Source organism: Mustelus asterias, chromosome 3, assembly GCF_964213995.1.
Source record: "Mustelus asterias chromosome 3, sMusAst1.hap1.1, whole genome shotgun sequence".
NCBI classification, from domain to species: domain Eukaryota; kingdom Metazoa; phylum Chordata; class Chondrichthyes; order Carcharhiniformes; family Triakidae; genus Mustelus; species Mustelus asterias.
Window position 1 is genome coordinate 153,553,701 of NC_135803.1, and position 21,212 is coordinate 153,574,912.

Consider the following 21,212-nt stretch of genomic DNA (forward strand, 5'->3'; position numbering starts at 1 on the left):
GAGGGAGGGTGAGAGAGAGAAGGTGAGAGAGAGTGAGGGAGAGTGAGACAGAGAGGGTGAAAGAGAGAGAGTGAGGAGGTGAGAGAGAGAAAGAGAGAGAGAAGGTGAGAGACTGAGAGAGAGAGAGAGAAAGGTGAGAGAGAGAGAAAGAGAGGGAAAGGGAGAAAGAGCAAGAAGATGAGAGAGAGACAGGGAGAGAGAGGAAAAGAGGAAAAGAAGAGAGAGAAAGGGGGGAGAGAGAGAAAGAGGGGGAGAGAAAGAAAGAGAAGAGAGAAAAAGGAAAGATAGGGAGAGAGAAAGAGATGAAATGGAGAGAGAGAGAAAGGAGAGAGAGAGAAAGACAGGTTGCAAGAAAGAGAAGGAGAGAGAGAGAAAGAGACGGAGAAGGAGAGAGAGAGAGAGACGAAGAGAGAAAAAGAGAGGGAAGAGGAAAGAGTGAAAGGGGAGGAGAGAGAGAGAGAGTTAGAAAGAAAGAAAGTAAGAGGAAAGGGGAGAGAAACACTTTAGAAACATTTAAGCAGTTATTGGATAGGCACATGGAGCACACCAGGATGATAGGGAGTGGGATAGCTTGATCTTGGTTTCAGATAAAGCTCGGCACAACATCGTGGGCCGAAGGGCCTGTTCTGTCCTGTACTGTTCTATGTTCTATGTTCTAAAGAAGAGGAGAGAGAGAAACAGGGAGAGAGTCAGTGGGGGCAAGAAGGATGGAGATAGGAAGAGGTTGGAGGATGAGAGGAGGGAGTGGAACGGAGAGGGGGCAGGAGGAAGAGGAGGAGGTGGAAGGTGGGCAGATCGGAAGGGCTGGAGAGAGAGGAGGGGTTGGGAAGGAAAGGAGGGTCTGGGACAGGAGGAGAAACGCTGCAAAGTAGCCAGTTAGTGTGGTTGGGAGGAGACAGGTGGGGCAGTGTAAATGGCAGACTATAGCTATCTCAAACTGGGCAGCAGTTGCAATACGTTTCTCCTGGTGGGACGGAGTCCCTTACTCCCCAGCTCAAACCAGCGACCGAAACAGAAGGCACAAGCCTTAGTGATGCATCACTGTCAACAAAACAACACATGGTATTCACCCACCGGCCCTGTGTAAGCTCATTCCCAACTCCAAACTCCTGACACTGCAGCACCAGTGATCGGAGGGAAGAGACTTGTTTCAGAGTTTGGTAAATATAAACGGAAGCAGGGAACAGAGCGCAGTGTTTGTGGAGGCAGGGAGCATGCAAGATACAGAGAGACAGAATGAGGATAAACGTTGCTTCAGGACACAGGGCAAACTCTCTCGCTCTTCAAATGTCAGAGGATCTGTTACATACACCTGAGAAAGCAGACAGAGCGCCAGTGTAACATCTCCTTGGAAAGACAAATTTAACAGGACTGCAACTGAAGAGGAAAATAGAGACCCCACACACAGGAGAGAGAGTGAGCGAGGGAGGGAGGGAGGGAGAGATGGGGGAGAGAAGAGAGGGATGGGAGAGAGAGCGAGAGAGAGGAGGAAACCAGAAGTTTCCAATGACAGCCAAGGGAGAAAGCATTTGCTGCTAATTCTAGGTAAAGTGATATTTTGCTCGGGTTAGTTGCTACAGAAAGTGAGTTGATGGATGAAGTGCAATTAATCATCATTATATTCAGAGCTTGTTTTTTTTCCTGTAGGAATTGATATTCTTGATTATGCCTCTGATGTTTCGAAGGCCCCACTCCATGCCGCTGAAGACAGAATGCCGACATGTCTGCGACGACGCTCACCAACTTTTACAGATGCACCATAGAAAGCATTCTTTCTGGTTGTATCACAGCTTGGTATGGCTCCTGCTCTGCCCAAGACCGCAACAAACTACAAAGGATCATGAATGAAGCCCAGTCCATCAGTCAAACCAGCCTCCCATCCATTGACTCTGTCTACACTTCCTGCTGCCTTGGAAAAGCAGCCAGCATAATCAAGGACCTTACGTACCCCGGACATTCTCTCTTCCACCGGAAAAAAGATACAAAAGTCTGAGGTCACGTATCAACCGACTCAAGAACAGCTTCTTCCCTGCTGTCATCAGACTTTTGAATGGATCTACCTCGCACTAAGCTGATCTTTCTCTACATCCTAGCTATGACTGTAACACTACATTCTGCACCCTTTCCTTACCTTCTCCCCTATGTACTCTGTGAATGGTATGCTTTGTTTGTATAGCGCACAAGAAACAATACTTTCCACTGTATACTAATACATGTGACAATAATAAATCAAATCAAATCAAAAACCTCAGGCAAAGATAGATACATTTTTGAACAGTAAAGGAATTAAGGGTTATGGTGAGCGGGCGGGTAAGTGGAGCTGAGTCCATGATCAGCCATGGTCTTACTGAATGGCGGAGCAGGCTCGAGGGGCCAGATGGCCTACTCCTGCTCCGAGTTCTTATGTTCTCATTTCAACATAAGCTTTCTAGCCGAATTCAGTAGCCTGGGCTTGAACAGCTTCCCTGGCATCCCATTCCAGCCAGTGAGTGTCCCTCTGTGTGAAAGAAATTCTTCATGCCGCCTGTGCTAAACTTTACCACCCTGACCCCATGTCCTCTGGTGCTGGGCATAACTGAAAGTATAATCTCAGGCTCAGCTTCTCTCCCCTGTTAAGTATTTGCCATTTCTCGTTAAGAACATTGGCACTCATCAATTTGTCCGCGGTGTCTTTGGCAGGGGTGAGGGGAGGTAGGGATCAGGGAACGTTCAGGTTTATGCAGGGTAAGGCCCCCATAAACACCAATAAGATGAATGCAGATATCTGTTGAGGAATAAAAGCTCTTCACCAAACAGTTCCATGGAGATCTTTTTCTCCAAACTGCAAGTCAGGGCCTTGGTTTCATATCTCATGCTACAGGGCAGCACGTCTGACAATGCAGAGCTCCCTCGGTACTGCAATGGGAGTGTCAGCTTGGATTAAATGCTCAGATCATAAGACCATAAGACATAGGAGCAGAATTAGGCCACTCGGCCCATCGAGTCTGCTCCGCCATTCAATCATGGCTGATATTTTTCTCATCCCCATTCTCCTGCCTTTCCCCCTTAACCCCTGATCCCCTTATTAATCAAGAACCTATCTATCTCTGTCTTAAAGGCACTCAATGACCTGGCCTCCACAGCCTTCTGTGGCAAAGAGTTCCACAGATTCACCACTCTCTGGCTGAAGAAATTCATCTCTGTTTTAAAGGATCGTCCCTTTAGCCTGAGGTTCTAGTTTTTTGGTATTGGACTTAATCCGTCAATCTTCTGACTGAGCCAAGCACATTGTCACAGAGCAACAACTGGCGCTTAATGGCCAATGCTTTGCCGCGTGAATATTGGTGGCTCAGTGAGAGAACGGGTGACACGGTGGTTAGCACTGCTGCCTCACAGCGCCAAGGACCCGGGTTCAATTCCCGGCTTGGGTCACTGTCCCTGCAGAGTTTGCATGTTCTTCCCGTGTCTGCGTGGGTTTCCTCCGGGTGCTCCAGTTTCCTCCCACAGTCTGAAAGATGTGCTGGTTAGGGTGCATTGGCCGTGCTAAATTCCCCCTCAGTGTAACTGAACTGGCACTGGAATGTGGCGACTAGGGGAATTTCATAGTAACTTCATTGCAGTGTTAATGTAAGCCTACTTGTGACTAATAAATAAACTTTAAAAGAAACACCATAAAGGAACTGATACCTCCGGAATTCTCAGGGACGAGAGGCTGAGGAGCAGAGGGCTGGGAGGGGGCGGGGGCTGGTGGGGGAAGAGGTCGGTGGGGACAGAATCGAGACTTCATACAATTTGCATTCCATTTTTGGCTCAACTTAATATAAAATGTAGAAAATTGCAGAGTGTGCATATCAGAGCACTATACTGCCGAGTGGAGGAATGCTTCTGCAATATTACTGATTAAGCTCTTCTGCAACAAGAAAAGTGTCCATTAACACTTTGCATATTATTTGGTCAGCAAAGACAGACAAAAAAATCAGAAGATTAATGTCATTTCCATTTCGGAGCAGCAGTGGATATTTTCAGCATCCCATCGATCGCAATAACTGTCTGTCTTCCCGAAGGAAATAGCAAGTGTGCAATAATCCCGCTTAGACAACGCAACTTTGTCTAAACCAGGGAAAGAGGAGCTGGGCCAGTGTCAATCTCGTGCATGTAGATCACATGCACACACAACACACACACACACACTACACACATGTTACACACACATGCACACTACACACACACACACACTACACATGCGCTACACACGCACGCACACTACACACTACACACACACAACACACACGCGCTACACACACACAATACACACGCGCTAAAGACGCACGCACACTACACATGCGCACACACTGCACAGGTGCACGGGCACATACACTGCACGAGTACACACACACACTACACATGCATGTACACATACAACACATGGGTGTGCACACACTACATACACGTGTGCACACACAATACACATACACAAGCACATACAACGCACACACATATGCATACACAACGCACACTACGCAAGCACACACACTACACACACGCGCACACATACATAAACACACAACGCACACACTACACAAGCATACACACACATGTACACACATACATACATACACACGCACACACACGCACACATGCACGCAAGCGCACATACATAAACACACAACACACACACTACACAAGCATACACACACACACACACATGTATACACATACATACATACACACGCACACACACGCACACGTGGTTCAGACGAAGGTGGCTCATGAACCCATTGTCTTCTTATCCTTGCACAACACCAGCCCTAACATCTCCACGACATCCTGGGGGTTACCACTGACCAGAAACTAAACTGTCCCAGCCGTATAAATGCAAGAGCAGGACAGAGGCAGGGAAATCTGTGGAGAGAAATTCAAGTCCTGACTCCCCAAAGCCTGTCCATCGTGTACAAGGCACAAGTCAGGAGTGTGATAGAATACTCCCCACTGCCTGGAGGGTGCAGCTCCAACAACACCATCCAGGACAAAGCAGCCCACTTCACTGGCACCATATCCACCATCTTAAACATTCACTCCCCCACCACCAGTGGCACAGAGTGGCAGCAGTGTGCACCATAAGACCATAAGACATAGGAGCGGAAGTAAGGCCATTCGGCCCATCGAGTCCACTCCACCATTCAATCATGGTTGATTTCAACTCCATTTACCCGCTCTCTCCCCATAGCCCTTAATTCCTCGAGAAATCAAGAATTTATCAATTTCTGTCTTGAAGACGCTCAACGTCTCGGCCTCCACAGCCCTCTGTGGCAATGAATTCCACAGACCTACCACTCTCTGGCTGAAGAAATTTCTCCTCATCTCTGTTCTAAAGTGACTCCCTTTTATTCTAAGGCTGTGCCCCCGCGTCCTAGTCTCCCCTGCTAATGGAAACAACTTCCCTACGTCCATCCTATCTAAGCCGTTCATTATCTTGTAAGTTTCTATTAGATCTCCCCTCAACCTCCTAAACTCCAATGAATACAATCCCACGATCCTCAGACGTTCATCGTATGTCAGGCCTACCATTCCCAGGATCATCCGTGTGAATCTCCGCTGGACCCGCTCCAGTGCCAGTATGTCCTTCCTGAGGTGTGGGGCCCAAAATTGCTCACAGTACTCCAAATGGGGCCTAACCAGTGCTTTATAAAGCCTCAGTCACTACATCTACAGATGCAGTGACTCACCAAGGCTCCTTTGACTGCACCTCCCAAACCCAAGACTTTTTACCACCTCGAAGGACAAGGGAATACCACGTCCTGGAGGTTCCCCTCCAAGCCACTCACCATCCTGACTTGGATAAATATTGCCGTTCCTTTACCAATCTTTTGGAAAAGTGCAGCCTAATATTCAGCCAATTCCTCCCGTGTTACAGCTTCCAAACCGTGACTGCATTCGCAACAAGGGTCGAGACAGAGGAGGTTACTTACACATTATGCAGAACGCACCAGCCGCAGTGTGGATCGCGGGAGCTCAGACACACCTCGCAGCTCTCGTACTGCTCACAGCTCTCCACCGGAACCCGGCTCACCTGCGCAAAGAGGAAACACACTGGTCATTAGCGCAAATACTGACCCCGTTACGTGGTCGAGGAATGGTGTGACGCCCAGCCAATGGGGCAGCCCCCTCGCCAGGGCCGTACATTCATCAGGGGTGGGGCATTGCACAACCTTCTTTCTCAGCCAAATATTGCACACCCCCCCCCCCCCCCGCCTCCACCCCCCCCCCCCTCCAACCCTCATCACTCGGGAAGGTGATGGTCTAGTGGTATTATCACCAGATTCTTAATCCAGAAACTCAGCTAATGTTCTGGGGACCCGGGTGTGAATCCCACCACGGCAGATGGTGAAATTTGAATTCGATTAAAAAAATCTGGAATTAAGAATCTACTGATGACCAGGAAACCACTGTCGTTTGTCGGAAAAACCCATCTGGTTCACTGATGTCCTTTAGGGAAGGAAATCTGCCGTCCTTACCCGGTCTGGCCTACATTTGATTGATTCCAGAGCCACAACAATGTGGTTGACTCTCAACTGCCCTCTGAACAAGGGCATCGAGGGATGGGCAATACATTCCGGCCAACCAGTGATGCCCGTGTCCCGAATAAAAAAAAACTCCACTAGGTCTCCATGTGGCAGCTGTGAGGATGGTGCCGAATGGAGTCACCCTCAGTGTATCGAACAGCAGAGCAGTTGATAGCGAAAGCTATTTGCTGAGTTTCCGCAGGAGAGGCTGTTTATTCATGAACCAATTTAATAATCAATTTAATAAGTCATCCAGCCAAAGCCATCTGCTTAAGAGAATCCATGTGCTCTTAAACTTGCAGCGAGATGCATCGCAATTTATTCACTTGTTCCCCTCTCCGATTACATCCTTGCTTTCCTGGAGGCCGTCGTATTCCCCAGTTGGAATGCGATTCCCGGTGGGTCAGCCGGGTTACGAAAGTAGATCAGTTTTCAGCGGTGGCGACTATTCGACTGTGGGGGGGGGGGGGCATTACACAGCCAGAACCCAACCTCGGCTGTTAGCGCCCACACAATAAATACCAGAAAACCGGTCGGCTGGTGTGTTTATATGTGTTATAAAACAAAACAGTGCACTGGGAAGGCCGGTATCTATCACCCATCCTGGGCTGTCCCCCTGCGAAGATTGTGGTACCCCTGCTTCTTGAACCACTGCAATCCATGCAGCAAAGGCATTCCCGGGGTGGGGGGCAATTCCTCTCCTCACATACCCTCAAAGTTACCGATGTGAAATTTGATTAGTCCAGTCAAAGAATCATAGAATTTCTACAGCGCAGAAGGAGGCCATTCGGCCCCTCGCATCTGCACCGACCACAAACCTACCCAGGCCCTATCCCCATAACCCCATGCATTTACCCTAGCTAGTCCCCCAACACTAAGGAGCAATTTAGCACGGCCAATCCACCTAACTTGCACATCTTTGGACTGTGGGAGGAAACCGGAGCACCCGGAGGAAACCCACGCAGACACGGGGAGAACGTGCAAACTCCACACAGACGGTGACCCAAGCCGGGAATCGAACCCAGGTCCCTGGCGCTGTGAGGCAGCAGTGCTAACCCACTGTGCCACCCCCAAACCAGACCAATCGTGTTCCACTTTGTTTGGTGCTAAGGTGATGGAGGCCTCTTCAAGCCTGAACATCATGAACCTAAATTAGATTTCAAGGCCACCGTTTGTGTCTTTTTTCTGGGAAACGGCAAGAAACATTACGCCAAGTCCAATGTTGCCTGAATCTCTTAATTCAACATGAAGTTCCTGCATCATCTGTACCTTAAAGCTACAAAGCTGACCAACTTGCAGGCACAAAGGGCCGAATGGCCCATCCCTGCTCCGATTTTCTCAGTTTCAATGTTTCCTGCATACATGGACAATTTGGAAATGCAGAACGCACAATCACACTGGTGGGTGGTTCCATAAACCAAGGTAACCGGGCAGCATGGTGGTACAAAGGTTAGCACTGCTACCTCACAGCGCCAGGGATCCGAGTTCAATTCCCAGTTTGGGTCACTGTCTGTGCGGAGTCTGCACATTCTCCCTGTGTCTGTGTGGGTTTCTTTCAGGTGGTCTGGTTTCCTCCCACAGTCCGAAAGGCGTGCTGGTTAGATGCATTGGCCATGCTAAATTCTCCCTCAGTGTACCCGAACAGGCGCCGGAGTGTGGCGACTAGGGGATTTTTCGGACTGTGGGAGGAAATCGGAGCACCCGGAGGAAACCCACGCAGACACGGGGAGAACGTGTTGACTCCACACAGAATTTCACAGTTACTTCATTGCGGTGTTAATGTAAGCCTTACTTGGTGACTAATAAATTAACTTTAGACAATGACCCTAGCCGGGAATCGAACCCGGGTCCCTGGCACTGTGAGGCAGCAGTGCTAACCACTGTGCCACCATGCCAGCCTAATATTTCTTATTTCCGAAAGAAATATTTCCTTGTGGCCTCCCATTCTTTTGCCAATCACCTTAAATCTGTGTCCTCTGGTGACTAACCCTCCTGTCACTGGGGACAGTTTCACTTAATTTACACTCAAAAACCTTCATGATTTTCAACAACTCAATCAAATCTCTGAACCTTGGTCGTTTTATGGAGAACAATTCCAGCTTCTCTGATCTCTCCACAGAACTCAAGTCTCTCATCCCTGGTCCAGGCAAAGCACTGGGATACTGACTCTCCATCCAACCCTGTGACACTTAATGTGGGAATTCTTAATTGATACAGAAATGGTATGTTTTCCATTCATCAGAATTAACTTGAGGAGCGTGAAATTTCTCTTCAAAGCAGCCCCTTGTAATGTCAAGCGATGTTGTGGAGTCCTGCTGTTCTATTATCCCTCAGTCCCGTGCGAGTGACTGAACAACTACAGCAAGTGACCTCCGCGAGGCTGCCTCGGGGGAGAACGGCCCATTAGTTTAGGGTTGAGCCAATTGTTGGCACGAGGAGGCTTCGTTGGCGGCGACTTGAGCCAAACTATTGGCTGGCAGCACAAAACTGGCACCAGCCCTGAGCTGTCAAGATGCCTCCGCTGTACCCTCGTCCCAACCAAGGCCGCACGCATCACAGTGGGCGACCCGACTACAAGACTGGAGCCAAGCAGAGAGCGACTGGGGTCGGGAGAGAAACTGAAGTCTTTCTGTGCTCTTCCAAAGCACGTTGGTGTTTGCAGTTTGGATGCTGCAGGGATTTAGCCGGTGATGGCAGTGATTAGGGGAGCGGGAGAGTGGGGGGGGGGGGGGGGGGGGGGGAAGGGTGGGGGGGAAGTGAGGGATGTGGGGGGGAGTGTGAGAGTGGGGGGGACAGTGTGGGGGTGGAGGCGTGGTGGGGGGAGGCGTGGTGGGGAGAGTGAGGGGTGTTGGTGGGGAGGCTGAAGTACGCAGCGAAAATGGATCTGAAATCTCCTATTCTTGCCCCTTATCCATGTGTGCAACATCCTTGGGGGCTGGCGAGGGGGTTGGGGGGGCGGAATCATCAGAGGTCCCACTCCAGATCACTGCACAGACACCCCCCCTGGAAGGACATAAATTTTATTATTTTCATTCATTTGTGGGGCATGGGCATCGCTGGCTGGGCCAGCATTTATTGCCCATTCTAGTACAACGGAATGGCTTACTAGGCCATTTCCAGAGGGCAGTTAAGAGTCAACTACATTGCTGTGGCTCTGGAGTCACATGTAGGCCAGACCGGGTAAGGACGGCAGATTTCCTTCCCTAAAGAACATTAGTGAACCAGATGGTTTTTTCCGACAATCGGCAATGGTTTCATGGTCATCAGTAGATTCTTAATTCCAGATTTTTCTTCATTGAATTCAAATTCCACCATCTGCCGTGGTGGGATTCGAACCCAGGTCCCCAGAACATTAGCTGAGTTTCTGGATTAATAGTCTAGTGATAATACCACCAGGCAATTGCCTCCCTTGCGTAAACGCTGAGCAAGAATGGTATCTGCCTAGGATGTGATGCTGCCATGGTCGAATGTTCCATTGACTTTTTTCCCTGGAGCATAGGAGGCTGAGGGGTGATCTTATAGAGGCCCATAAAATAATGAGGGGCATAGATCAGATAGATAGTCAACATCTTTTCCCAAAGGCAGGGGAGTCTAAAACTAGAGGGCATAGGTTTAAGATGAGAGATACCAAAGTGTCCAGAGGGGCAATTTTTCACACAGAGGGTGGTGAGTGTCTGGAACGAGCTGCCAGAGATAGTAGTAGAGGTGGGTACAATTTTGTCTTTTAAAAAGCATTTAGACAGTTACATGGGTAAGATGGGTATAGAGGGATATGGGCCAAACGTGGGCAATTGGGACTAGCTTAGTGATTAGAGAAAAAGGGCAGCATGGACAAGTTGGGCCGAAGGGCCTGTGTCCATGCTGTAAACCTTTATAACTCTATGACTATCTGTGGGCCCCACTCATGGAGGGCAGCCAATCATCGGAGGTACTGACAGCTGATTGGGGGATACAGCGTCCGAGTGAAGGGGAGGAAGGAGGAAAAATAATTGTTTCTATCCCTCATACTTCCCAGCTGTTATAAAACTATTGCCTGCAATGGGTGTGGGGCCGCAGAGGATGGTTGCATGCAAGGCCCTTTTAAGAGGGAAAATAAATGTCTCGTGGAGGAAAGAGACAGAATAAATGATTGTTTCACGTTAATTCGACATTAAAGTGAATGAATAGGCTTTCAGATTTCCATTAAGAATCTCACAACCTCACAATGAACAAGAAACAATGGGATGACAGACTCCCAATCATGCCCCAGCATTCTGACAAGGAGCAAATTCAATAAAACACGGCTCCTTCCCTCCAATAGAATATTTTCAAAAACAAAACCATGGTTTAAATTTAAAAAAACATGATCTACGAACTGCATTGTGCGCACCACCAGTCAACTCACAGTGGGGTGCTGGATCCAGAGATCAAATAAGTCGACAGGCTTGACGTTGTCTTTGTCCCAGGACCCTTGTCGAACAAGCTGGGCTAGAGGCGTTCAAAGACCTGCCTGCCTGTTAATACCGCAATTACGGCACGGTGGCACAGTGGTTAGCGCTGCTGCCTCACAGTGCCAGGGGCCCCAGTTCGATTCCTGGCTTGGGCCACTGTCTGTGCGGAGTCTGCACGTTCTCCCCGTGTCTGCGTGGGTTTCCTCCGGGTGCTCCGCTTTCCTCCCACAGTCCGAAAGACGTGCTGGTTAGGGTGCATTGGCCGTGCTAAATTCTCCCTCAGTGTACCCGAACAGGCTCCGGAGTGTGGCGACTCGGGGATTTTCACAGTAACTTCATTGCAGTGTCAATGTAAGCCTACTTGTGACACTAATAAAAAATAAATTGAAAAAAAGAATCCTGCTCCTCCATCCCTTGTAACCTCTCTACCACGGCAGTGTCATTGAAGAGGGGACACATTGTGCTGGGTAGTCTACCCAGCACCCTCCTCAAAAGGTGGGAACCACACAGTATAGCAAGAGCATCTGCAGTGTGTTTTGAAAGTAATGGGAAAGTTTTTTCCCTTATGTTGAGCTCGTTTTAATCAGCCTCATTGTATTCCTTATATTAGTCCTGGTCCCCTGATACTAAGCTATCCTGGCATTGGAAGAATCCAGTGATGGTTCACTGGGTTGATCCCAGGTATGGAGGGATTTTCTTATGAGGAGAGGTTGAGTAGGTTGGGCCTGTACTCATTGGGGTTTAAAAGAATGGGAGGTGACCTTATTGAGACATATAGGATTCTCAGGGGTTTTGACAGGGTAGATGCTGAGAGGTTGTTTCCTCTTGTTGGAGAGTCTCAGACCAGAGGGCATCATCTCAGAGTAAGGGGTCACTCATTTAAGACTGAGATAAGGAATTTGTTCCCTGACGGTGGTGAACCTGTGGAATTCTTTACCGCAGAGAGCTGTGGAGGCTGAGTCGTTAAGTATGTTCAAGGCTGAGATTTTGAATCAGTAAGGGAACGAAGGGTTATGGGGATAAGGCGGGAAATTAGAGTTGAGGATTGTATCAGATCAGTCATGATCTCATTGAATGACGGAGCAGATTCGATGGGCCAAATGGCTTGCTCCTGCCCCGACGTCTTATGGTCCAAAAAGCAACATTTATTGGGCTGCATTTTCCACTTTGAACACAACCTGGCACCTTACACGTTTCTGTTCAAACTCATTTGCAGATCACTGAATCGAAAATTTGCCAAGAACCAGCATTGTCAGACAGTATTTCAGAATGCAGCACTTTCTCCCCACAATTTTACTTTAAAAAATGTTCTTGAATATACTTATGAACGGTAACTCCACGCAGTTTGAGTAATTCAGTTTAAAGTGGGTTTATTGCAAAAAATAATGATTGTTAATTACTGCATCAATCCACCACGTGTGGAGACTAATTCATATAAAAAAACTAAAAATGATGAAAATAACTAAAGAGAATGATTTGCTATTTATCGAGCAACACATTTCAATTGAAATATTTTTTTTAAATTTCAAGAGCATTTGAAACACGTTTATTAATGTCCTTGCACCTGAAAGGACCAACATAATTTGAAAGCTTCCTCATACACACAGAAATCATAGAATCGCTACATTGCAGGAGGAGGCCATCCAGCCCACTGAGCCTGCAACAACAATTCCACCCAGGCCCGATTCCCGTAACCTCACAAATTTACGCTAGCTAATCCCCTGACACTAAGGGGCAATTTAGCATGGCCAATCCACCTAACCTGTACATCTTTAGCACTAAGGGGCAATCTAGCATGGCCAATCCACCTAACATGCACATCTTTGGACACTAAGGGACAATTTAGCATGGCCAATCCACCTAACTTGCACATCTTTGGACACTAAGGGACAATTTAGCATGGCCAATCTACCTAACATGCACATCTTTGGACACTAAGGGACAATTTAGCATGGCCAATCCACCTAACTTGCACATCTTTGGACACTAAGGGACAATTTAGCATGGCCAATCTACCTAACATGCACACTTTTGGACACTAAGGGCCAACTTAGCATGGCCAATCCACCTAACCGGCACATCTTTGGACACGAAGGGCCAATTTAGCATGGCCAATCCACCCAACCTGCACACTTTTGGACACTAAGGGCCAACTTAGCATGGCCAATCCACATAACCTGCACACTTTTGGACACTAAGGGCCAATTTAGCATGGCCAATCCACCTAACTTGCACATCTTTGGACACTAAGGGCCAATTTAGCATGGCCAATCCACCTAACCTGCACACTTTTGGACACTAAGGGCCAATTTACCATGGCCAATCCACCTAACCTGCACATTTTTGGAGAGTGGGAGGAAACCGGAGCAGCTGGAGGAAACCCACGCAGACACGGGGAGAATGCGCAGGCTCTGCCCAAACAGTGACCTAAGCCGGGAATCGAACCTGGGTCCCAGGCGCTGTGAGGCAGCAGTGCTAACCACTGTGCCACCCAATGAGTGAAAATTCATTTGGGGCAAGGCTAATTTTGGGGGCAGGGTCGGTTTGAACACAATTGCTTTTCAACCAGCACCAAAGGCCGCAGAAAATTGACTTGTGATCAAAAGAATTTGTACCCTCAATCTTTTGTGATGAAGCACGGCTAAAAATACCAGCACAAACGAGCAGGCTGCTAACACTCAGCTAAAAGCCATGGGACAATATAATGTCACCTTTATTGTTCCATTATAATGGCTCTGCACCCCCCCCCCCCCACTCCTTCCTCTCCTGCCCATCTCCCCCACAAGTAACAAGTCTGCCTGCCGCACTTGGCCAGAATACAGCACGTCAGCATCCGAGCCAGCTTGCTATCGTGCTGACTATCTCGGAGCTGCAGATACCTCCATCAATCAGACTCTTAAATCAGGGCCACTTAAACAGGTAGCGGCTTCAACAGACAGATGGTCAGTGTCAAAGAGCCGGGAATAACACTCGGATTGGCAAGAACACTATCCACTCCGCTGTATACACTTGCGCACAAGGGGAGAGGCAGGAAGATTTATGGAACTTGTTAAGAAGAAGAAACTCAAAAAAAAATACAGCCAACTATCTCGGGCACTAATCAAACCTTTTATTCTGATATAAAATCAGCAGCCAGACAGTTTAACACACTAACAAAATGCTGCTGTTAACTCGGTGTGTGTGTGCGTGCAGGACATCGGAACAGAATGGCAGACAAAGCAATATAACAGAACGTGGACTGAGTCTGCCTCGAAGTAGAACGTCACGAGCTGTGTGGTGACTGCATTATTTTATCGTAAACTCATTTTCAATAAACAACAACATGCACTTATATAGATTCTTTAACAGGACTGTTATTGGCTGCACAGTGGTTAGCACTGCTGCCTCACGGCACCAGGGACCCGGGTTCAATTCCGGCCTCAAGTGACTGTGCGGAATTTGCACGTTCTCCCCGTGTCTGCATGGGTTCCCTTTGGGTGCTCGTGTTTCCACCCCCCCCCCACCGCCCTTAGTCCAAAGATGTGCGGGTTAGATGGATGGGCATGCTAAATTGCCACTTCATGTCAGGGGGACTAGCTGGGTAAATATGAGGGGTTACAGCAATGGGTGGGATTGTTGTCAGTACAGGCTCGGTGGGCCAAATGGTCTCTTTCTGCACTGCCAGGATTCTATGAGTCTACATTAGTTCAGATGACCAAAAGTTAGGTCGAAGGAGTGTCTTAAAGGATGAAAGAGGGATAGCAAGGAGGAGTGTTTTAGGGAGGGAATTCCAGAGCTTGGACACAGCTAGCTGAAGATCTGACAGCAGCGGTGGAATGATTAAAATTGAGGATGCTGAAGAGGATAGAATTCGAGGAGTGCGGATATCTGGGAAGATTATCGGGCTGCAGGAGGTTATGGAGACAGGGAAGGGCAAGGCCATGGGGGGAACTGGAAAATGAGGATACGGATTTTAAGACTGAGAGATTGCTCAACTGGGAGCCAAGGTAGGTCAGTGAGGCCGGCAGGTAATGTGTGAACAGGGCTTGGTAAGAGGACTGGAGGCCCTCAAATTTACCGAGGTCATTCGATTGTATCTCCAAATATGCCAAAGGCCTCAGGTACTTCACAGATTGCTGAAAGAAGACAAATACATCTTACTTCAAATGGAGGTCAGTAACTGTTTCCCACAACTCATTATTCTGTATAAGGACCATTTGAATCTTCAGTTAGTTTTGCGCACACACTAACTCTGTTCCACATTAGAGTTTACATATAAACTGCCTCAATTCGTTTCCAACGTATAACCCACTGTTGGGTGTCTATTATTCTATAAAACTCCCTCAATTAGATCCTACACTGTTGAGTATCCATTAATCTGTATATAAACCACCCAAATCCTCAATCAGATCCCAGCCTGTAACTCACTCTTGGGAATCTGTTATTCTATATTTAAATCACCCAAAATCCTTGATTAGATTTCAATTTATGATTCACTCTCTTGAAAGGGAGGCAGTAGGGTAGCGGAGGCAGTAGGGTAGCGGAGGCAGTAGGGTAGCGGAGGCAGTAGGGTAGCGGAGGCAGTAGGATAGCGGAGGCAGTAGGGTAGCGGAGGCAGTAGGGTAGCGGAGGCAGTAGGGTAGCGGAGGCAGTAGGGTAGCGGAGGCAGTAGGGTAGCGGAGGCAGTAGGGTAGCGGAGGCAGTAGGGTAGCGGAGGCAGTAGGATAGCGGAGGCAGTAGGGTAGCGGAGGCAGTAGGATAGCGGAGGCAGTAGGGTAGCGGAGGCAGTAGGGTAGCGGAGGCAGTAGGGTAGCGGAGGCAGTAGGGTAGCGGAGGCAGTAGGGTAGCGGAGGCAGTAGGGTAGCGGAGGCAGTAGGGTAGCGGAGGCAGTAGGGTAGCGGAGGCAGTAGGGTAGCGGAGGCAGTAGGGTAGCGGAGGCAGTAGGGTAGCGGAGGGAATTCCGGAGCTTGGACACAGCTAGCTGAAGATCTGACAGCAGCGGTGGAATGATTAAAATTGAGGATGCTGGATATCTGGGAAGATTATCGGGCTGCAGGAGGTTACGGATTAGTAATCCAGAGACCCAGGATAATTCGCAGGGACCCGGGTTCAAATCCCACCGTGGCAGATGGTGAAATTTGAATTCAATAAAAAATCTGGAATTTACTGCTGACCATGAAACCATTGTTGATTGTTGTAAAAAAAAACCATCTGGTTCACTAATGTCCCTTTAGGGAAGGAAATCTACCATCCTTACGTGGTCTGGCCTACCTGTGACTCCAGACCCACAGTAATGTGGTTGACTCTGAAATGGCCGAGAAAGACACTCAGTTCAAGGGCAATTAGGAATGGGCAACAAATGTTGGCCCAGCCATGATATCCACATCGCATGAATGAATAAAAACAATTCTGTTTATAAATCACCCAAACTCCTCAATTAGACTGCAGCCTTAACCCCCTGTCAAGCAATTTTATATTCTATGTATAACCAATCCAAAATTCTCAATTAGATTCCAGTCTACAACTCATACCTGAGTATCTGATGTTCTAAATATAAATCCCTCAAATCCTACTTTAAGAGCGTTGGTGTCCTTCACATATGATTTGGAGATGCCGGCGTTGGACTGGGGTGGGCACAGTAAGAAGTCTCACAACCGCAGGTTAAAGTCCAACAGGTTTATCTGGAATTGTGAGATTTCGGAGCGCTGCTCCTTCATCAGATGAGTGGAGGTTGTTCACTGCCGTGTTTGTGAACTAAGCTTCACTCACCTGATGAAGGAGCAATGCTCCGAAAGCTCGTGATTCCAAATAGACCTGTTGGACTTTAACCTGGTGTTGTGTGACTTCTTACTTTCGGATAGGTACTTCAGCGAGTGCCTTCCTTTCAGTTTTTTCTCTGAGCGTGACAATGGAATGTCATTGTTAATCCCGAGTTTCGCTCTATCTCAGGCTAGAAGCACAGAATCGGGTGTGAAAGCACCATCCGTCCCTGGGCTACACTCGGTTAAATGGAGGGGCCCTGGGAATCTCCAAACTCTGAGGGAAGCTTCAGCACCTTGGACAGCTGCCTCTCGTTCACTCTACACTGCCCCCAGTCAGAATATGGCCAGGCAACTTGGAATCCTTGCACCATTCTCCCCAACCCATCACACCAGGTTAAGGATGGAATAACTTAAAAGATTTCTGACTTTCTGATCACAATTCAGCAGATCTCTGCTTCAGAGGGCAGAATTTTACCGGCATGTTCATCCGAGGTTCGTATAATCCCGCCTGAGACCAACCGAGAGTGCCTTTCTCCGAGCCTCGCGCGCCCCCGGAATCGGGGCGGACGTGCCAGTAAAATTCCGGCCAAAGTCCGGCGTGGCCGTGACATCCGCCTGATATCCTCCTCCTCCCTCCCCTCCCCCCGACCCCATGGTTGAACAGGCCAGCATTGCCGCTATAGTGGAACCCTGCCAAGTGGAACCCACTAGCAACAGTTTGAAGAAAAGTGGTTTGAGTTACCCGTTTGTCACTCATCGCGTAGATGGACTGGTAATCAGGGCTGAACACCAAATCGCGGAGTATGGGGCTTCCCTCGGTCACCGTGACGTTTTCATACAGCATCGGACCCGCTGAGCCCAGGGAGATGGAATCCACCAGAATCTGCAAAGCAAACACAAACACAATGCGACTGTCATTAGAACAAACTGGTTATAAGGCTGTGGGCTGTGGAAAAGAAAGCTCTCACAGTGATACATTCCCTTCCCTCTCCCACTAGGGCAGCACAGTGGCACAGTGGTTAGCACTGCCGCCTCAAAGCGCCAGGAACCCGGGTTCGATTCCCGCCTTGTGTGGAGTCTGCACATTCTCAGCATGGGTTTCCTCCGGGTGCTCCGGTTTCCTCCCACAGTCCGAAAGACGTGCTGGTTAGGGTGCATTGGCCATGCTAAATTCTCCCTCAATGTACCTGAACAGGCACCGGAGTGTGGCGACTGGGGGATTTTCACAGTGACTTCATTGTGGTGTTAATGTAAGCCTACTTGTGACACTAATAAATAAGTAAACTTATAGACAAACTTAAACACCAAATGCATCTTGTGACTGGCACTTAACCTCGCTACACGGGACAAGTGTGAAGCTCCGAGTTCCAGCCAGGGGACGCAGACCTGAGCTGAAGGGTGGAATGGTGCTGAGGACAGAGATAATTAAAACCCAAAACACGACCAATAAAATTAAAGAGAGAGGAATAAATATTAAAGAGGAATCAAAAGCAAATCACCCATTTCCACATTCCACCAGCGAGTTCCTATTGAGCTAAATAATCTACTTATAATCATTAAATCAACTTTCGAGTCTTTGTAAGTAAGTTGAACATGACATGTTTGAGGACTAATGGGATAAGGAGTTGGGAATTTATTCACCAGACTGCCAGTCGGCCACAGAATATTTAGACTCAATTTTTCAATTGAACTGACGTTATTACACTGGGCTGCAATTGGCAGTAATTTAATCCCCGATAATCTCAAATATAATCAAGCAGCGTACAATAGCCCAGTAACGACGGGCAACCTCAACAAGCTCGTTCTCAGTGGCTGCTCTGGGCGGGCAAGTCGCAGATCCAGATGTTACAGTGGCCAACAGATCATCTGTCAAGATATACACTGAACAGTCGCTGACTAAGGCAGTCACTTTGCGTACATGAGGAGTCAGAGGGAGCTGTGAATCCCGTCACCCCACCACACAACCTTCATGCACACACACACGTGACAGGAGCAATCACTGACCTCACACTTTCCAAGCTACCTCAGAAGCAAAAATAATCCAGTGTTGGACAAGACATAAAACCCAGGGTGCCCCCACTGCACCTAAAAGATACCACAGCCACTGTTGCAAACTACAGCAAGGGAGTTCCCCCCTCTGGTTTCCTGGTCAATATCTGTCCCTCTATAAAATAATGAGGAGCACAGATCAGCTAGATAGTCAATATCTTTTCCCAAAGGTAGGGGAGTCTAAAACTAGAGGGCATAGGTTTAAGGTGAGAGGGGAGAGTTACAAAAGTGTCCAGAGGGGCAATTTTTTCACACAGAGGGTGGTGAGTGTCTGGAACAAGCTGCCAAAGGTAGTATCAGAGGTGGGTACAATTTTGTCTTTTAAAAAGCATTTAGATAGTTACATGGGTAAGATGGGTATAGAGGGATATGGACCAAATGCGGGCAATTGGGACGAACCGAGTGGTTTAACCAAAAAAGGCAGCATGGACATGTTGGGCCGAAGGGCCAGTTTCCATGCTGTAAATCTCCATGACTCTATGACTATGATAACATTGTTAAAAATGCAGCGTAGCTAGACCTCGTGTGCAAATTAGTTGCTGTAGCGACTGTGCTACAATCTTATCTTTTTTTTATTAATTCGTGGGACATGGGCGTCGCTGGCTGGCCATTATTTATTGCCCATCCCTAGTTGCTCTTGACAAGGTGGTGGTGATCTGCCTTCTTGAATTGCTGCAGTCCACTTGTTGTGGGTTGAGCCACAATGCCGTTGGGGAGGGAATTCCAGGATTTTGACCCAACAACTGCAAAGGAACGGCTGATATATTCCTGTGTCAGGATGGTGAGTAGCTTGGAGGAGAACTTGCAGGTGGTGGTGTTCCCATGGATGTGTTGCCCTTGGGCAGCACAATGGCACAGTGGTTAGCACTGCTGTCTCACAGCGCCAGGTGCTCAGGTTCAATTCATAGAAATATCATAGAAACCCTACAGTACAGAAAGAGGCCACTTGGCCCATCGAGTCTGCACCGACCACAATCCCACCCAGGCACTACCCCCATATCCCTACATATTTTACCCACTAATCCCTCTAATCTACGCATCCCAGGACACTAAGGGCAATTTTAGCATGGCCAATCAACCTAACCCGCACATCTTTGGACTGTGGGAGGAAACCGGAGCACCCGGAGGAAACCCACGCAGACACGAGAAGAATGTGCAAACTCCACACAGACAGTGACCCAAGCCGGGAATCGAACCCAGGTCCCTGGCGCTGTGAAGCAGCAGTGCTAACCACTGCGCTACCGAGCCGCCCAACCACTGTGCTACCGTGCCGCAGTCCCTCAGTCCCTGTCTGTGTGGAGTCTGTACGTTCTACCCATGTCTGCGTGGGTTTCCTCCGGGTGCTCTGCTTTCCTCCCACATTCCAAAGATGTGCCGGTTAGATGGATTGACCACTGTAAATTGACCCTCGTGTCAGGGGGATTAGCAAGGTAAATGTGTGGGGTTACGGGAATAGGGCCTGGGTGGGATTGTGGTTGGTACAGATTCGATGGGCCGAATGGCCTCCTTCTGTACTGTAGGGATTCTATGATAGGTGCTGAGCAGCTTGGCAATGCACGAGGAGCTCCAATCCCGTTCCCGGCCAACCTCAGTGAGCAGTTACGAGTCAGCTATGTTGGCGTGGGACTGCAGTCACACATAGGCCCAGGCCCCGCAGGGCAGCTTTCCCTCATTGACATTCTGCACTCCCTTGGGGTCTTCAATCATCAAAAAAACAGATTCATTAATATCCTGAAACATTCTGCTTTCATTCTCCTCCCGTGTCTCATCTAAACATGAGAACCAACTTCTCATTAATACAGTGCCCACAGTCAAACATTGCCTCATTCTCCACCACGGTGACACACTCGATACTGGGACTCCCCAAAGACTCTGGAGAAACTCTTTATTGATGCATGATTTTACCTTGAAGTGTAAATATATGCATCTCGCTCAGCAACTGGGAGCGATTAATTAAGGATCAGCTTCTGCTTTCCTGGGAATCCCAGTGCCACCATCTTGCCTCCAATTATTTTTGGATCTTTAGGAAAACATACACATGCCTTCAATCGTAAGCAGCACATCCTGAGCCACAACCATAGGTTTCACCGATTGAAGAAATGAATTACTTTTTTAAAAGAATCCCCACACGATTTTCTTATGAGGAGAGGTTGAGTCGGTCGGGCCAGTACTCACTGGAGTTTAGAAGAATGAGAGGGGCGGCACGGTGGCACAGTGATTAGCACTGCTGCTTCACAGCTCCAGGGTCCCGGGTTCGATTCCCGGCTCGGGTCACTGTCTGTGTGGAGTTTGCACATTCTCCTCGTGTCTGCGTGGGTTTCCTCCGGGTGCTCCGGTTTCCTCCCACAATCCAAAAATGTGCAGAATGGGTTGATTGGCCAGGTTAAAAATTGCCCCTGAGATGCGTAGGTTAGAGGGATTAGCGGGTAAATATGTGGGGGTAGGGCCTG

At 48.4% G+C, this 21,212-nt stretch overlaps 1 protein-coding gene across 1 annotated transcript in view; it reads right to left on the reverse strand.

Moving 5' to 3' along the window:
* LOC144491732 (plexin-A1-like) overlaps positions 1 to 21,212 on the reverse strand; it is a 524,825-nt gene that overhangs the window by 319,156 nt on the left and 184,457 nt on the right. Inside the window, exons 4-5 of the mRNA XM_078209962.1 lie at positions 17,456 to 17,596; positions 5,949 to 6,049 (exon numbers count right to left, since the gene is read on the reverse strand). Coding sequence (XP_078066088.1) covers positions 5,949 to 6,049; positions 17,456 to 17,596 — 242 coding nt within the window. The remainder of the gene's footprint in view (positions 1 to 5,948; positions 6,050 to 17,455; positions 17,597 to 21,212) is intronic.